Here is a 14,774-nt window from a genome sequence, read left to right as displayed (position 1 = left end):
TAAAATAAAAGGATAGAAAGAGCAGAAAATAGGTGAAGTGGGGTGAAAATTAAAAGAAATCTGACACTGGAGGAAAGGGAGGGAGAGGATAAGAGCAGGGCATGAAGGAACAAGTGCCATTTGCCTACAAAGAGGTTTGTGCCTGGTGCTCTCAGATGCATTGTCACTGAGATACCTCCTAGGAGAGTAAGAGGTGTCTGTGTCATTGAGATAGGCACAATATACAAACAGGATCAGACCTTAGCTTTGCATCCCGTTGCTCTGGAAGCACTTGTTGAATTCCTTCTCTGCGTATGCCCTTTACCAGAAAAAATCCCTGAGCTGTAGCCTGGCATCCTTCCCTTCAGCCTATTTTGACCAGGAGACAGAGTTCTTATCCTCTGTCACAGGTTCTCCCTCCCTGACCACTGTGAGTGTAGGGTGGTTGATATCTTTGCCTGTATGTTAGAGAAAGAAGAAAAAGTTGGAGGACAGAGGAGAGGATGCAATGAAAAGATGACAAGATGAAAATGGGGGAAAGAAATACTTCTATTGTCAGGCAGAGTGCATTCTCAAATGTGACAGACAGGGATGTTGAGAAGAGTAGTCTGGAAACAGTCCAAGTCCTCTGTCACTATCCCCCCATGTGTCAAGGTCTCCAGTCAGTAAAGAAGAAATTGCATTTTCCAGATTATAGGCCATTCTTGATTTTCAGATTGCTGGAATATCCTCACAGGATCTCCCCTCTTACATGGCTTACAGGGCCCTCTTACAAGCTCTGTTGCTTCTGGGTTCTTCACGGGTGAAAGATATGCCGGAGAAAGCTATGTGCACTAACAGACTTCCAGGCTTGCACGGAAATGTCTCCTGTGCGCAAAGTGCCATCTGGGCCAATGCATAGGATCTGCTCCTGTGGGTTTTGATGCTCATACTTGCCTGTAGCTCCCTGGATGGCTGAAAGCAAATATGTGAGCTGGAGGAAAGAACTTGTGTCACTGCTCACCATTTTGTCCCTGCTGGAAGGGCAGGTGATCCATGGCATTGTATGAATGAGGGAAGGGGGAGCAGGGAGGAATGGAAGAGGAGAGAAGGTGGTGTTTTGCGAGGAGGTCAGAAGGAGGCAGGGCATTGAAGCAGAGACTTTGGATCTGCCATGTGGAAGAGGGAGCAGGGAGGCTAGCAGAGCCAAAGGTATGGTGGGTTATTGCCACAGAGCACCTTGCGGCTTGGGGCTCCTCACCTACAGGGCCGTGCTCCATCCCCAGATACCATCGAGACCTGGGCTACATCGCATACATCAGAGTGTTCAGGTCACATGGTAGCTGTGGGAGCACTTGACTCAGTGACCACCTGTGGAAACCCATGAGAACAGTGAAGTTCCCAGCTGTTCCCTTTTGCTGTGATTGTGCTTTATAAAACCCTTGCCCAGGTGATGCTGTGTGATGCTAGTGGGGCACTTTCTGTTGGGGGTTAGTAGGACAAGCTCTTCTCCTGGGTGGCTCGAAGCCCAAAGCAACAGGTAGCAGCGCGACTCGGGGACCCTGGTGCACAGCAGCATGCCCATTCCCCGGAGTCTGGTGGGGCCAAGGGACAAGCACGCAAATAGAAGCGCTCAGTGGCATGGTTCTGCTGGCGCTCTGGAACGCTGAGCCCCTCACAAATGGCAGCGTGCTGAGCCCCAGGTTACCAGCGAGGCACCTGTACTCTTGGAAACTGCAGTGTGAGCAATCGCAGGAGACCCTTGAAGCTCACAGACACACAAGCACACGCAGGAGTGCTCAGTTCTGGGATCCCGTGCCAGATTCATCTTCAGGTTGGCCTTGGCTTTCCAGCTGGTGGAGAAGGAAAGGGCTGCGTGAACTATTCCACATCCTGCTTAGCCATGAGTTAGTGTAACAGGCTAAAAGGGAGAAGTGGAAGAGGATGAAGGGAACAGGAGGGGGACAGATGTGAGAGAGGACAGAGCAGAAAGGGGAAGGGGACAGAGAGAAAGAGAGTAGAGGAGGAAAGGGAGAGGCAGTCTATGGATGGCAGAGAAATGAGGCAAGGCAGTGAGTAAAAGAAGAAAGGAGGGTCAAAAGGTGATTCAGAGATGAGAAAGAACAGGAAGGAAATTGGAGACCAGGTAGAAGACAGACAGATGATACCACCACTTTCCTTAAGTAGGCAGAGCTGGAGGGCACGGGGAGAAAATGGGGTGCTGTCAAATGCAGGGCTCTGTGTGTGTGCTGGCGGCAGATCCCTGTTTGCATGGAAAGGTTTGTGCTATGCTGCTCCAGCTTTTGCATCACTGTGGGTCTTGCTCAGCACAGAAATATGTGCCTGAGTCATTGAGTAGGGCATGAGCTATCTTCACAGATAAGCGGTTGCCCTTAGTCCCATTACTCTGGAAGTGGTTTCTGAATTCCTTCTCAAACTCTGCCACGCCACCTTCCACTGAGCGTACAACCAGCTGCAGAGTGGCATCCTTCCCCATGGGCAGCTTGTACCAGTACATATTGGAGAATAAATTCCCCTTTTGGGAACAGTTGAGAGTCACAGAGTCTCCCACTCGGACAACTGTGTCTGGCGATTGCTGAAGGGCCTGGCCTGGAAAGAGAAGGGAAGACATGTGAGGAGTGAAACGCACTGAAGGGGACACAAAAACACATCCTTGAAGTATGACATGGGGTGGGGTGTCATAAGGATGTCGGCAAGCTATGGGACACTGTCCCATTTCCCTGAGAGACACACAGGAGAAAAAAACCCACAAAGCAGCTTCAAATACAATTGCAAATTTGTTATGAAAAATAATGACTTCAGTACTCTCAATCGAAGTACTAAAATGGGACAGAAAAAAAACCATTTGTAGATCTGTAGAGTTTTTGGAGTTAAGAGGTTGAGGAAAAGCTCACCTCGTTCACTGCCTGCCCTCCCACTGGAAGCCTTGGGGAATGGGGCACTGCCAACAACTGGGCACACAGCGGAGGCAGCAGCAGCGGCTCCAGTGGAGCTGTTCAAGTGGAAGGGAAGCTCACTTACCCACAGGGGCCAGGATGGCCACAAGGAACCAGCGGAGAACCATGGAGAAAGGCCACCTCCTTCCAGCAACCTGCCCGAGAGATGTGTGGAGAGGAAAGGTTGAGACAGGAAGAGACACGTCTCTTTGCAGCTGGGCAGGGCAGTGAGAGGGAGCCTGAAATGTGAGAAGCCAGTTGGCTGGCTGGGAACAGTGGGGAAGGACACCTGCGTGCAGGCGTGAGGTGCGCGTACCCTGCTCCACTGACTTCCTGCCGTGTGTGAGAGTGTGTGTGGGAGATAAATGTTATCACAGGAGCATGATGGTGCTCTGTGGCAGCCTGAGTGTGTGCACGGCACGGGGATGCACAAAGGGGCACGAAATGAAGGGAAGAGAAAGAGAGCTCAGTCTGTGCTCCTCAGCTGAGCCTCCTCTCTAGACACCCTCGCACCCGCAGACTCCCAACCCTACGAGCTGCAATGTGGAATCTTCTCTGCTTCTCCCAGTGCTGCTCATCATGTTGCCCAGGTATGGGAAAGGCTGCTGACCTGTCATCCTGGTGTCTGTTGTAGCATGACAGAGAGGACTTCTCCAACTGTTCTCCTCTTCCTCCAAAGGGAGATCTCAAGCAGAGAAAAGGCTGCTTTTGGCTCTGCACTTGGACTGCCTCTCGGGAGACTGCACCACAGAGTGATTTCTGAGAAGGGTATTCACCGTGGGATATGGTGGTACAGACTTACATTCTCCAGGCCAGAGAAGAGCTGATACTCTCATTTTTGTACCATTCTGCAAAGGAGCAGCAGGATGAGGATGGACAGAAGAAAATCCTGTCTTCCTCTCTACATAGGGCACAGCCTTGTTCACTAACTCAAGGCTGTGGGAAATCACTGCAGGCAGGAAGTGCGGCTTGCTGTCTGTGTACACTGACACACTCTCTGTCTGTCAGAGGCCTGACAGAGCCTCTGCAGGTCCGTGCCGTGCTGTGGGCTCAGCAATGCACACAGTGGAAGGCCGGCCCATACCAGAGAGCGCACGATCCAGCTGCTCAAGGGTGTCATGGGCTTTGCAGTGAAGACGTTCCTCTGTGTCCTTTTAGCAGAAGGTTGCAGCAACGCCTCCAGCTCCCAGGCCCTCTGTTGCAGGTCCAAGTGTGTCCCATTGCATTCATTTCCACAAACTGCCTACGGGAGATTCAGGAATGACCCCGGATTCCTCAGAAGGAAAGGGAGAAACGAACAAAGACGGTGGGCTAAATTGTGCGGGCAACAGGAAGAACACCCTCCCCAACACTCCCAGCACTCCAGCTGAGAGGAGGCTGTGCCTGATGTGTCCATGGGAGGGGTCTCCATTTCCCATGGGGTTCCCCAGGATGTGCAGGTGGCAGGGCAGTGCATTGGGAGCCTTGCAGAACACGTGGTGTTCGAGGAGCTAGTGATCCGAACAGGCCATGCCTGCTCTGTTGGGCCTTGTGCTTAGGGCTTGAGAAGCCAGCATGTTAACATGAGAAGCTGCAGTGTGGGAACCTGCCCCGTGCCGGCTTGTGCCGCACACTGCTGTACGTTATGACAGAGAGAACACTCTAACCAGTCAGGAAACTTTCAGTTAGCTGCACAGCTTGTTAACAATCTGTGATTTATGTAATATTTTTGGGAAAGGTAAAGTCTAGGTGGATCAAGGGGTGGAAGGTAGCGATCCTGACCTGGAGACCACTGTACACGGAGGAGTTAGTGGTCTACATAACAGCCTACCTGAGTAGGCGCAGGCCTGTGCTGTGCTGCACGTATCCCTTGGCTGCAGAATAACCTCAAATAGGTCGTTGTAACACAGGAGCATGTGGGCAGCTCCCACTTGGTACTGGCTATTACACCCCCTGCCTGGCCTTGCCTGTATCTAAAGGTGCACCAAGAACTTCTCACACGAACATCCTTTCTGTTTGACAGCGAGAAGGATGAGCAGGGTTGGCTGGAGTTAGAGGAAGCCTGTGGAGTGCAGATTGAAGACAGACAGAAGAAGGTGGGGAGAGAAAGGGAGGCAGAGAGGGGAAGAAGCATTGACGGAAGTGAATATAATGGAAATGAGAGTTAAACGAAGAGGGAGGCAAGGAGGAGTGGGGTGGCAAGGAGAGAAAGCAGGGCAAATAAACTCACAGAGTCTGAGAAGAGGAGGAAGGGAAGGCTAGGAAGCAGAGGAGGTAATGAGTGGAAAGGGATCATCCTGCCTTGTGCAGCACCAACAAGGAGGAAAGCAGGTCCCTTTTGTGCAGCAGGAGTTTTGCGCTCAGCTCCCTCAGCAGCCTAGCCACTGTGTTTCACTCTCAGCACAGTAATACATGCCCGAGTCATTGAGAAAGGCACGCTGTATCAAGAGGGTCACGCTGTCTCCTTGTATCTCACTGCTGCTGAAACGGCTGCGGAATTCCTCCTCAACGTTTGCTTTAGTACCTTGTAGTGCAGAAGCCACTAGGATTAGCCTGGAGTCCTTCCCCAAAGGCAGCTTGTACCAGTACATAGCCACGTTGGAGGATTTCTTCTCGGAACAGCTCAGATTCGTGGACTGGCCTTGTCGTATCACTGTGTCTGGGGACTGTTCCAGAGCCAACACTGGAAGGGAAAAGGAGGAGCGTTGAGGAAGAGGAAAAAATGGAAAAACGTGAACTAGGCACCATGGGTTGGTAGAGAAGAGGATGAGAAGGAACAGGATGGGCTAGGGAGCAGTGGAAGGGATGGGACAGCTCTTCAGATCAGCAGGTGAGTTTCCAGTCTCTCTCCGATAGGCAAGAAACATTCCTGGGCAGTTTGTGCCCAAAAAAGGAACCACTGGGGGGGCTGTGCACAGGAGAAAAAATAGACAGCCATTGCAGGGGATTCAGGGATTCCTGCCCCCCTCATTCACTGCCCATCCTCAGCGCAGGAAGCCTTGGGGAATGGAGCACTGCCAGCAACTGGGTACACAGCTGGGACAGCAGCAGTGGAATCGATGTAGGTGCTCAGGGGTGAGCTGAGTTCACTTACCCACAGGGGCCAGCATGGCCACAAAGAACCAGCAGGGAACCATGGGGAAAAAGGCCCTGTCCTTTCAGGGACCTGCCTTTTGTAGCTGCCCAGAGATGTGTGAAGAGGAAGCACTGAATGAGGAGGAGACATATCGGGGTTGGGCAGGACATGAAATGTGAGAAAGGATTGGCTGGCTGGGAACACTGGGGAATGACGCACACAATCACAGGAAAGTATAAACCCTGCAGAGATGCGGGAGGGGAGAAGGGGGTTGCGTGGACAGGACTATGCTGAGGTTGCATGTGAGTGTGAGTGTGTGCAAGGCAGAGGAATGCTGAGAGGTCCCCTTCTTCTGAAGTCCTTGAGAGCTGGAGGGATGAGGTACGAAGGACACACCCAGGCCCCTTGCATTTTCCCATGCATTTTACCTCTCTCCCCCAGCCGTGGCTGGTTCTCTGTTTTTTTTTCCCCTGGCTGTGTGAGGGCTCTTTTTCTCTGTGCAGTACTGTGAGCACAGCAATTAACGTCAGTGAGAGGCAGGACCAGGAAAGACACCACAACAGCCCAAGCGTTCCGCCTGCTGAGGGCTCTCATGGGCTTTGCAGTGAAGCTCTTCCCCCATCCCTTTCCCTGAATAGCAAAACAGTGCCTGCAGCTTCCAGCCGCTCTCCTGCAGGGAACTGTTTGTCCCAGTGCACATAGTTTCTCTTACTCTCTGCAGCAGAGTTGGGAATGTTTGTGAACATCACAAAGGAAAAAGAGTGGGATGGGGGTCTCGGCTACCCCATGCTATCCCTAGCCATAACACCTCTCATCCTGGGACTAGGAGGGGCAGGAGCCCCTTTCCTGGCTGCTTTCCGCAGCCCTCTCTCCTCCACAGAGGGACTGCAGGGACAGGAGGTGCTCAGTGTCCCGAGCCTTTGCCCACTCCAGCCAGGCCGGTCACGCACATGTCTGAGCACTGGAAGAGCTCCAGGCTGGTGCGGTAATCACTGTGACGGAGACAGGAGGTATACGAGGGGTCGGTGTGTGTGGGTGGGTGTGAGCAGGGCTCCCTCCAGCCCTGGTCCAGCAGAGCTGGTGAGAGGGGTAGGAGAGGAAGGTAAACGCCTGTGAAGAGCCCAGGGACAGTCAATGCACTGGCATGGGAAGGAAGAAAGAATCGAGTGTGGCCCAGAGCGGGAGGCAAGGGGGAGAAGAGCTGCTGAGAGCTGGGGCCAGGGTGGCCTCTCCCTCCACCTTCCTTCCTGACAGGCAGTAGCCCAAGTTCTTCCAGAGACGGCTTCTCCCTGGGGCCTAGCTGGGGAGCCCTGGGTGTCTCAGCCTGGTGCTGCCTCTGGGGCAAGGGCTTCTGGCAGCTCTGCTTCAGGAGCACACTTTGTCTGGCAGATTGGAGGAGCGCTCAGGGACTGAGACCATCTGTGTCGTTGCCCCCTTTGCCCTGTGAGTCAACCTGTCCAAGATGGTTTCCTTTTCTGGCAGGACTGAGCTTGTCCTCCGGGGGGGGGGGGGGGGGTGCCGCTGGGATGCAGCCGGTGAGACCACTAGGGTCTTGAAAGCAGCTGTACGGTGCAATTTCATGCTCTACCAGTGACACCTCTCTGCTGCTCTGCTCACAGGCTCACCAGATTCAGGTGAGCATCCTCTCCCGCATTCACTGGCACCCTCTCCACAGCGCCCTCAGGTGTTTCTGCTCAGAAGGACATCCACATGGCCTCTCCTGAATGGGGCAAATTCAGCACGGGCTAGCTGGGGAGCGCGATGGGCGCAGGGATGAACAGCTGGGAGAGTGGCAAGGGTGACAGGAACCCAGGCAACAAATGACAGAGGTCTCCACCATGCTGAGCCCTGCTGGCAGCACCTCTCCCTCCTCATAGGAACTGTCGGACTCTGTGCCTGGAGCTCTACCTGGCGACAGGGAAGGAGAAGCAGGAGGAAATGGGCTAGGATCCCTGGTGGTACTTCTGCCTCATGGTGCTGGGAAGGAGAAGGCTGGCGGGGTGTCACCCAACTCGCTGTTTCTCTGAGGAAGAAAGCTCACCAAAAGGCATGAGAAAAACTGCACGCAGGTACTAAGCAGGAGACGCTGGATCCACAGGTGGACACTGGTGTTGCACACTTGTGTCCATGACATTGGCGGTGGGCAGGGCAGTGTGAGGGTGCCTGAAATGTGAGCAAGTAGTTGGTTTTTCCTGGGATCAGTGGCAGATAACACTCACACGCAGCAGTGGGTCATCTGAAGCCTGCACAGCTGTCTTTATATGTGTGTATGTCTGTGCGTGCAATCACAGGAACATGATGGGGCTGGATGGGAGCCTGAGTGCGAGGCAGTGCAGGGGGGATGCTGTGGGGTTTTCCTTTCTTCCTTCTGCATCAGCTGAGATGTCCAGAAAAGAGGGATTATGCAAAAGAGACAGAGATATGGGGCATGTTTTTTGCTTCTTTCTCCCACATCTGACACTCCATTCTAGACTCTCCAAAACTTCACAGGCCCTGACCCCACAAGCCACAGTGTGGGATCATCTCTGCTCAGCCCAATGCTGTTCATGCCATTGCCCCTGGCACAGAGCAGGCTGCTGACGTAATGATCCTGGTGTCCGTTTTAGCTTGACAGAGGGGACTTGCACAAATGCACCTTTCTCCTCCAAAGAGAGATCTGAAGGGAGAAAAAAATTCCCTTGGCCTTACACTGGGAGTGAAAATGATTATTTGGGGGTAAGGGTAGTGGGAAGAAGCTGGGCAGGAATTCCCCCTCAAGGACACAGGACAAGGTTAAATCTAATGCCTGCCTCCTCCTTGAGGGTCATTTGTGGTAGAACAGGACACTTTCTTTCCTTCACATGGATTGCATCCACTTTAAAACGTCCAGTGCTCTTGATGGTATGTAACATAAAAAGCAGTGTGCTGATGGAAAGACCTGCATAGTTGACATGGTCAGCATGTCCATCTACTTTATGAAAGTGGATATCTACCTTATGAAAGCGGACATCTACCTTATGAAAGCAGCAAGCGGAATGCTTGCTGGGACACACACTCAGAGCACGGAAGCCTCGTTTCATCAAGACACAGCCACATCCACTCACCCGCATCCTTCCCAGACAACTCTGTCCTTGGGCTGATGTGTCCATTTTCCCTAGAAGCTTTCTTGTTCTTTGCCAGACTCACGTTTAAACAGCCTGGCTCAGTGCTTTGGAGGTACTGTGATACGCAGTTTTACAAGCATAGTGCTCTATGGTTCTGTTTATGAGTGGAAGGATGAGGAGGAACTTGAAAGCAGCTGTTCAAAAGCTCTGTTGCTTCTGGGTTCTTCACAGGTGAAAGATATGCCGGAGAAAGCTATGTGCACTAACAGACTTCCAGGCTTGCACGGAAATGTCTCCTGTGCGCAAAGTGCCATCTGGGCCAATGCATAGGATCTGCTCCTGTGGGTTTTGATGCTCATACTTGCCTGTAGCTCCCTGGATGGCTGAAAGCAAATATGTGAGCTGGAGGAAAGAACTTGTGTCACTGCTAACCATTTTGTCCCTGCTGGAAGGGCAGGTGATCCATGGCATTGTATGAATGAGGGAAGGGGGAGCAGGGAGGAATGGAAGAGGAGAGAAGGTGGTGTTTTGCGAGGAGGTCAGAAGGAGGCAGGGCATTGAAGCAGAGACTTTGGATCTGCCATGTGGAAGAGTTGGTCCTTGCCTGGAGATTGACTGGGACGTCGTGTGCTGTGCTTGCGGCACCACAGAAGGAGGCCTAGCCGTCCCAAATCCCACCTTCCTAGGGGTGGAGAACCTGCCTGGTCTGTTTCTTTTGCTGATGTGCCTACTCTTGGACACAGGGAGGGCTGGTGGCCCCTGCGCTCCTCCTCAGGGTATGTCACTGAGTCCAAAGTGATTTAGGAGCCTCCTCCGTGGCTTAGGAGCCTAGGGCTCAAGTCAAACATCTTGTGCTCCCGGGACGTCACTTGGGAGAGCAAAGCCAACAACCTGCCCCATAACAGTAGCTTCTGTGCTACTCGGGGGTTTACCCACCGAGTGTCTGAGAACGGCACCACAGAGGGTGTCTGGTTTTACTGCTTACCCCTGGAGTCCCCACAGAGGGGATCCAAGGAGCCGTCATGCCCAATATAGGGACACCAAGTCCTAGCTCCATGTATCCCTGGGGACTGGCTCTGTGTAATCTGGTTCATATCATTCAGAGGGTGGGTCTGGGGAAAAGTCAAGATCCTCCATGTCCCAGGAAGCATGGAGCTCACACCCCCCCACCCCCATACCCCTCCACCCCCACCCATCACCCTTTTGATTGCATGCAAGAGCTTCCATGGGGGAGTCCGAAAGCTTTCAGAACAATGGCGGAATCAGAAAGGTGACCGTGAGCAGCCAGCATGCAGCTGTGGCCCCTCTCCTCTCCTTGGCTTGGGGGTGGGAGGTGGTGGTGGGAGACCTGCTTTGCTCCCTGTGTTCCTCTTCAGAGTTTCTGTGTGCCGTGAACCCAGATTTCATATCCTCATCGTGATGAGTAGCAAACAAACTTGCCCCTTCCTCCCACCAGGCTGAGCGCTCTGCATAGGGTCATGAAGTGGGGCTAGGGCTTCTCTGCCAAGTCCAGGTGAAAACATACACAGCCCAGGGCAGTGGTGGGGCAAGTCTCTGTCTCTGGGGAATGTGCAAAGAGTAACAAACCTGGGGACAGGGAGGGTACGGACCACAGACACAGAAGGACCAGGGAGGTGGAGAGGGAGGTCTCCTCGAGGACCTCACTCTCCCCTCTTCTCAGGGCAGGGCTGGGTCCAAAGTTGAGGACTGAGTTCCCTGAGAGGCAGTCTTGTGTTGCCACTGCAGCTGAGGGCAGAAAAATTAACCCCTAATACCTACTATGCAAAATTGCACAAAAAGGTTTAGGCATCCTGAACCACGCCGTTTGCAGCCCTGTGATTCTCCCTCAGGGAAAAAGGTGGATGGTCTCTGTCTCAGGATTACTTCTGGCTTCTCTCTCGGCAGGGATATGGGATTATTTCCCACTGGTATTATGAGAGAAATAGAATTGCAATTATGGGTTTAATCACATAGCAATTACCTGCTTAATGCCCATGTGTAGTTTGGGAATAATCCCAAATGGGATTTCAGAGTTTTTCCCATTTGGGGTTACAGGATTAATCCCCACTGAGCTTATGGGACTAGCCTCAGGAGGGTTATGGTATTACTCCTCAACGGCATTACAGAATTCTTTTCATTGGGGTAATAGGATTAATCCCCAAAGAATTATGGGATCACTTCCTCGGGGACTTATGGGATTAATCCCCAAGTGGATTATGACCTCTCCTTCTCCGGGGAAGCTGTCTGCGCCCTATAACCTGGAGACAGGAGTGCAGAGCAGTCAGTTCCCAGGCTGGACCTGTGTGGGCAGAGGTTTGGGCTGATAGCTGAACATTGGCCCTGGGCAGTGGTACAGAGTGGCCCCCGCTTCACACTGGCAGAGGGTGACATCCCTTTGTCTTCCCAGGGCAAAGGCAGGTTCAACAGCAGGATCGTGGTCAACAATGCTTTGAATGGCCAGGATGTAAGTGGGATGTGGGAGAAACCCCAGGCCTTGGCTCCACCTCCTGCCTCAGGCAGGGCATCCATCCCACTCTGACCAAGGGACAAAGGGAAGTGGGGACAGGGGCAGCCAGGCTGGGTTGGTCCGGTCCAGAGAGGTCCAGGTAGAGTGGAGTGCAGCCCCAATGGCTGAAAGGGAGCTGAGCTCTTCTGTGTGATGGAGTAAGGAGCACTGGATGTTCAGTCATGGCTTGAGGACACTCATATTGGACAAAGCCTGGGGCCCTGATCTAAGACTGGAATCCTGTGTGATGGGATGCCACTAGAATCTCTTTGAAATCACAGGGGCTTTTTAAGAACCCCAGAACTGGTTTCAGCAAAGGTGTTTACCTGTAACACCTGAACCATGAAATGGTCTGCATAGGGAAGAGGGACGGAGGGCACCTTTCTTCCACAGAGAGTAACGTTCTATCCCCTTCTTCCCGTCGCCAGAGATGGTTAACACACATTTGTCTTTCTTGGCAGGACTTTAATGGAGAACCAGCAGTCTATGTGAGTACCACAAAGACCCTCTCATCCAACATTCCCCCATTCTTCTTGAAAGCTGTACCGCACTGGGGAATACAACAAAGGCTCACAGAGGTACTTGGTGGGGTGGTATCCAAAGGTTTCCAGTCTGCCCTCCGCTCAGGTAAGGGTTGGCTCTAGAATTGGAGCAGGTCTCTCAGGGCCTGGACCAGGGCAGTTTGGAAAGCTTCCCCAGATGCAAACCACTCCTTCGAGTACCAGGCCCTGCCCCAGGGCTGCCTCACTCCTCTGGCAAAGGATTTGTCCCTCTGCCTCAGCAGAATTTCCCCGTCCCAGCTTGTGCCCATCACCTTTCAGTCCCTTCCTGGGCACCTCCAAGAAGAGTCTGTCTCTAACCTGTCCTCAGCTTCCTCCGGGGAATGAGAGGCTGCAACTAACGCTCCCCTGCCTTCTCGTCTTCTAGCCAGACAAACCCAGAACCCTCAACCGCTCCCCGCCTGCCCTGTGTTCCAGTGCTCACCATCTCCAAGACCCCTGACAGACTTTGCCTTGTCCTGGGGACGCAAGGTGGTTCCAGTCCACAGCTGTGGCCCCCTCAGTGTGGAACAGGGTGGCGGAATGATCCCCTTCCTGGCCCTGAGAGCTCCATTCTGGCTAGCAGAGCCACAGGTATGGTGGGTTATTGCCACAGAGCACCTTGCGGCTTGGGGCTCCTCACCTACAGGGCTGTGCTCCATCCCCAGATGCCATCGAGACCTGGGCTACATCGCATACATGAGAGCGTTCAGGTCACAGGGTAGTGGCGCAACTCGGGGACCCTGGTGCACAGCAGCATGCCCATTCCCCGGAGTCTGGTGGGGCCAAGGGACAAGCACGCACATAGAAGCGCTCAGTGGCATGGTTCTGCTGGCGCTCTGGAACGCTGAGCCCCTCACAAATGGCAGCGTGCTGAGCCCCAGGTTACCAGCGAGGCACCTGTACTCTTGGAAACTGCAGTGTGAGCAATCGCAGGAGACCCTTGAAGCTCACAGACACACAAGCACACGCAGGAGTGCTCAGTTCTGGGATCCCGTGCCAGATTCATCTTCAGGTTGGCCTTGGCTTTCCAGCTGGTGGAGAAGGAAAGGGCTGCGTGAACTATTCCACATCCTGCTTAGCCATGAGTTAGTGTAACAGGCTAAAAGGGAGAAGTGGAAGAGGATGAAGGGAACAGGAGGGGGACAGATGTGAGAGAGGACAGAGCAGAAAGGGGAAGGGGACAGAGAGAAAGAGAGTAGAGGAGGAAAGGGAGAGGCAGTCTATGGATGGCAGAGAAATGAGGCAAGGCAGTGAGTAAAAGAAGAAAGGAGGGTCAAAAGGTGATTCAGAGATGAGAAAGAACAGGAAGGAAATTGGAGACCAGGTAGAAGACAGACAGATGATACCACCACTTTCCTTAAGTAGGCAGAGCTGGAGGGCACGGGGAGAAAATGGGGTGCTGTCAAATGCAGGGCTCTGTGTGTGTGCTGGCGGCAGATCCCTGTTTGCATGGAAAGGTTTGTGCTATGCTGCTCCAGCTTTTGCATCACTGTGGGTCTTGCTCAGCACAGAAATATGTGCCTGAGTCATTGAGTAGGGCATGAGCTATCTTCACAGATAAGCGGTTGCCCTTAGTCCCATTACTCTGGAAGTGGTTTCTGAATTCCTTCTCAAACTCTGCCACGCCACCTTCCACTGAGCGTACAACCAGCTGCAGAGTGGCATCCTTCCCCATGGGCAGCTTGTACCAGTACATGGTGTAGATTACTTTTCCCTTTTGGGAACAGTTGAGAGTCACAGAGTCTCCCACTCGGACAACTGTGTCTGGCGATTGCTGAAGGGCCTGGCCTGGAAAGAGAAGGGAAGACATGTGAGGAGTGAAACGCACTGAAGGGGACACAAAAACACATCCTTGAAGTATGACATGGGGTGGGGTGGGGTGTCATAAGGATGTTGGCAAGCTATGGGACACTGTCCCATTTCCCTGAGAGACACACAGGAGAAAAAAAACCCACAAAGCAGCTTCAAATACAATTGCAAATTTGTTATGAAAAATAATGACTTCAGTACTCTCAATCGAAGTACTAAAATGGGACAGAAAAAAAAACCATTTGTAGATCTGTAGAGTTTTTGGAGTTAAGAGGTTGAGGAAAAGCTCACCTCGTTCACTGCCTGCCCTCCCACTGGAAGCCTTGGGGAATGGGGCACTGCCAACAACTGGGCACACAGCGGAGGCAGCAGCAGCGGCTCCAGTGGAGCTGTTCAAGTGGAAGGGAAGCTCACTTACCCACAGGGGCCAGGATGGCCACAAGGAACCAGTGGAGAACCATGGAGAAAGGCCACCTCCTTCCAGCAACCTGCCCGAGAGATGTGTGGAGAGGAAAGGTTGAGACAGGAAGAGACACGTCTCTTTGCAGCTGGGCAGGGCAGTGAGAGGGAGCCTGAAATGTGAGAAGCCAGTTGGCTGGCTGGGAACAGTGGGGAAGGACACCTGCGTGCAGGCGTGAGGTGCGCGTACCCTGCTCCACTGACTTCCTGCCGTGTGTGAGAGTGTGTGTGGGAGATAAATGTTATCACAGGAGCATGATGGTGCTCTGTGGCAGCCTGAGTGTGTGCACGGCACGGGGATGCACAAAGGGGCACCAAATGAAGGGAAGAGGAAGAGAGCTCAGTCTGTGCTCCTCAGCTGAGCCTCCTCTCTAGACACCCTCGCACCCACAGACTCCCAACCCT

General features: G+C 53.0%; 3 gene segments (V, D, J or C); all 3 read right to left on the bottom strand.

Moving 5' to 3' along the window:
- Positions 1-1,976: 1,976 nt before the first annotated feature.
- On the bottom strand, positions 1,977-3,088 carry LOC115344017. The segment is given in 2 exon segments: positions 1,977-2,568; positions 3,001-3,088. Coding segments are annotated over 2 exon segments (345 nt in total).
- A 1,114-nt stretch (positions 3,089-4,202) lies between these two features.
- On the bottom strand, positions 4,203-6,281 carry LOC121233453. The segment is given in 2 exon segments: positions 4,203-5,577; positions 5,989-6,281. Coding segments are annotated over 2 exon segments (357 nt in total).
- Positions 6,282-13,297: 7,016 nt separating this feature from the next.
- On the bottom strand, positions 13,298-14,432 carry LOC115344016. The segment is given in 2 exon segments: positions 13,298-13,889; positions 14,329-14,432. Coding segments are annotated over 2 exon segments (345 nt in total).
- Positions 14,433-14,774: the final 342 nt, after the last annotated feature.

Source organism: Aquila chrysaetos, chromosome 7 (genome assembly GCF_900496995.4).
Source record: "Aquila chrysaetos chrysaetos chromosome 7, bAquChr1.4, whole genome shotgun sequence".
In the NCBI taxonomy this organism is placed as follows: domain Eukaryota; kingdom Metazoa; phylum Chordata; class Aves; order Accipitriformes; family Accipitridae; genus Aquila; species Aquila chrysaetos.
The sequence above is the reverse complement of the archived record's forward strand: the minus strand, read 5'-3'. Positions and strand labels throughout refer to the sequence as shown.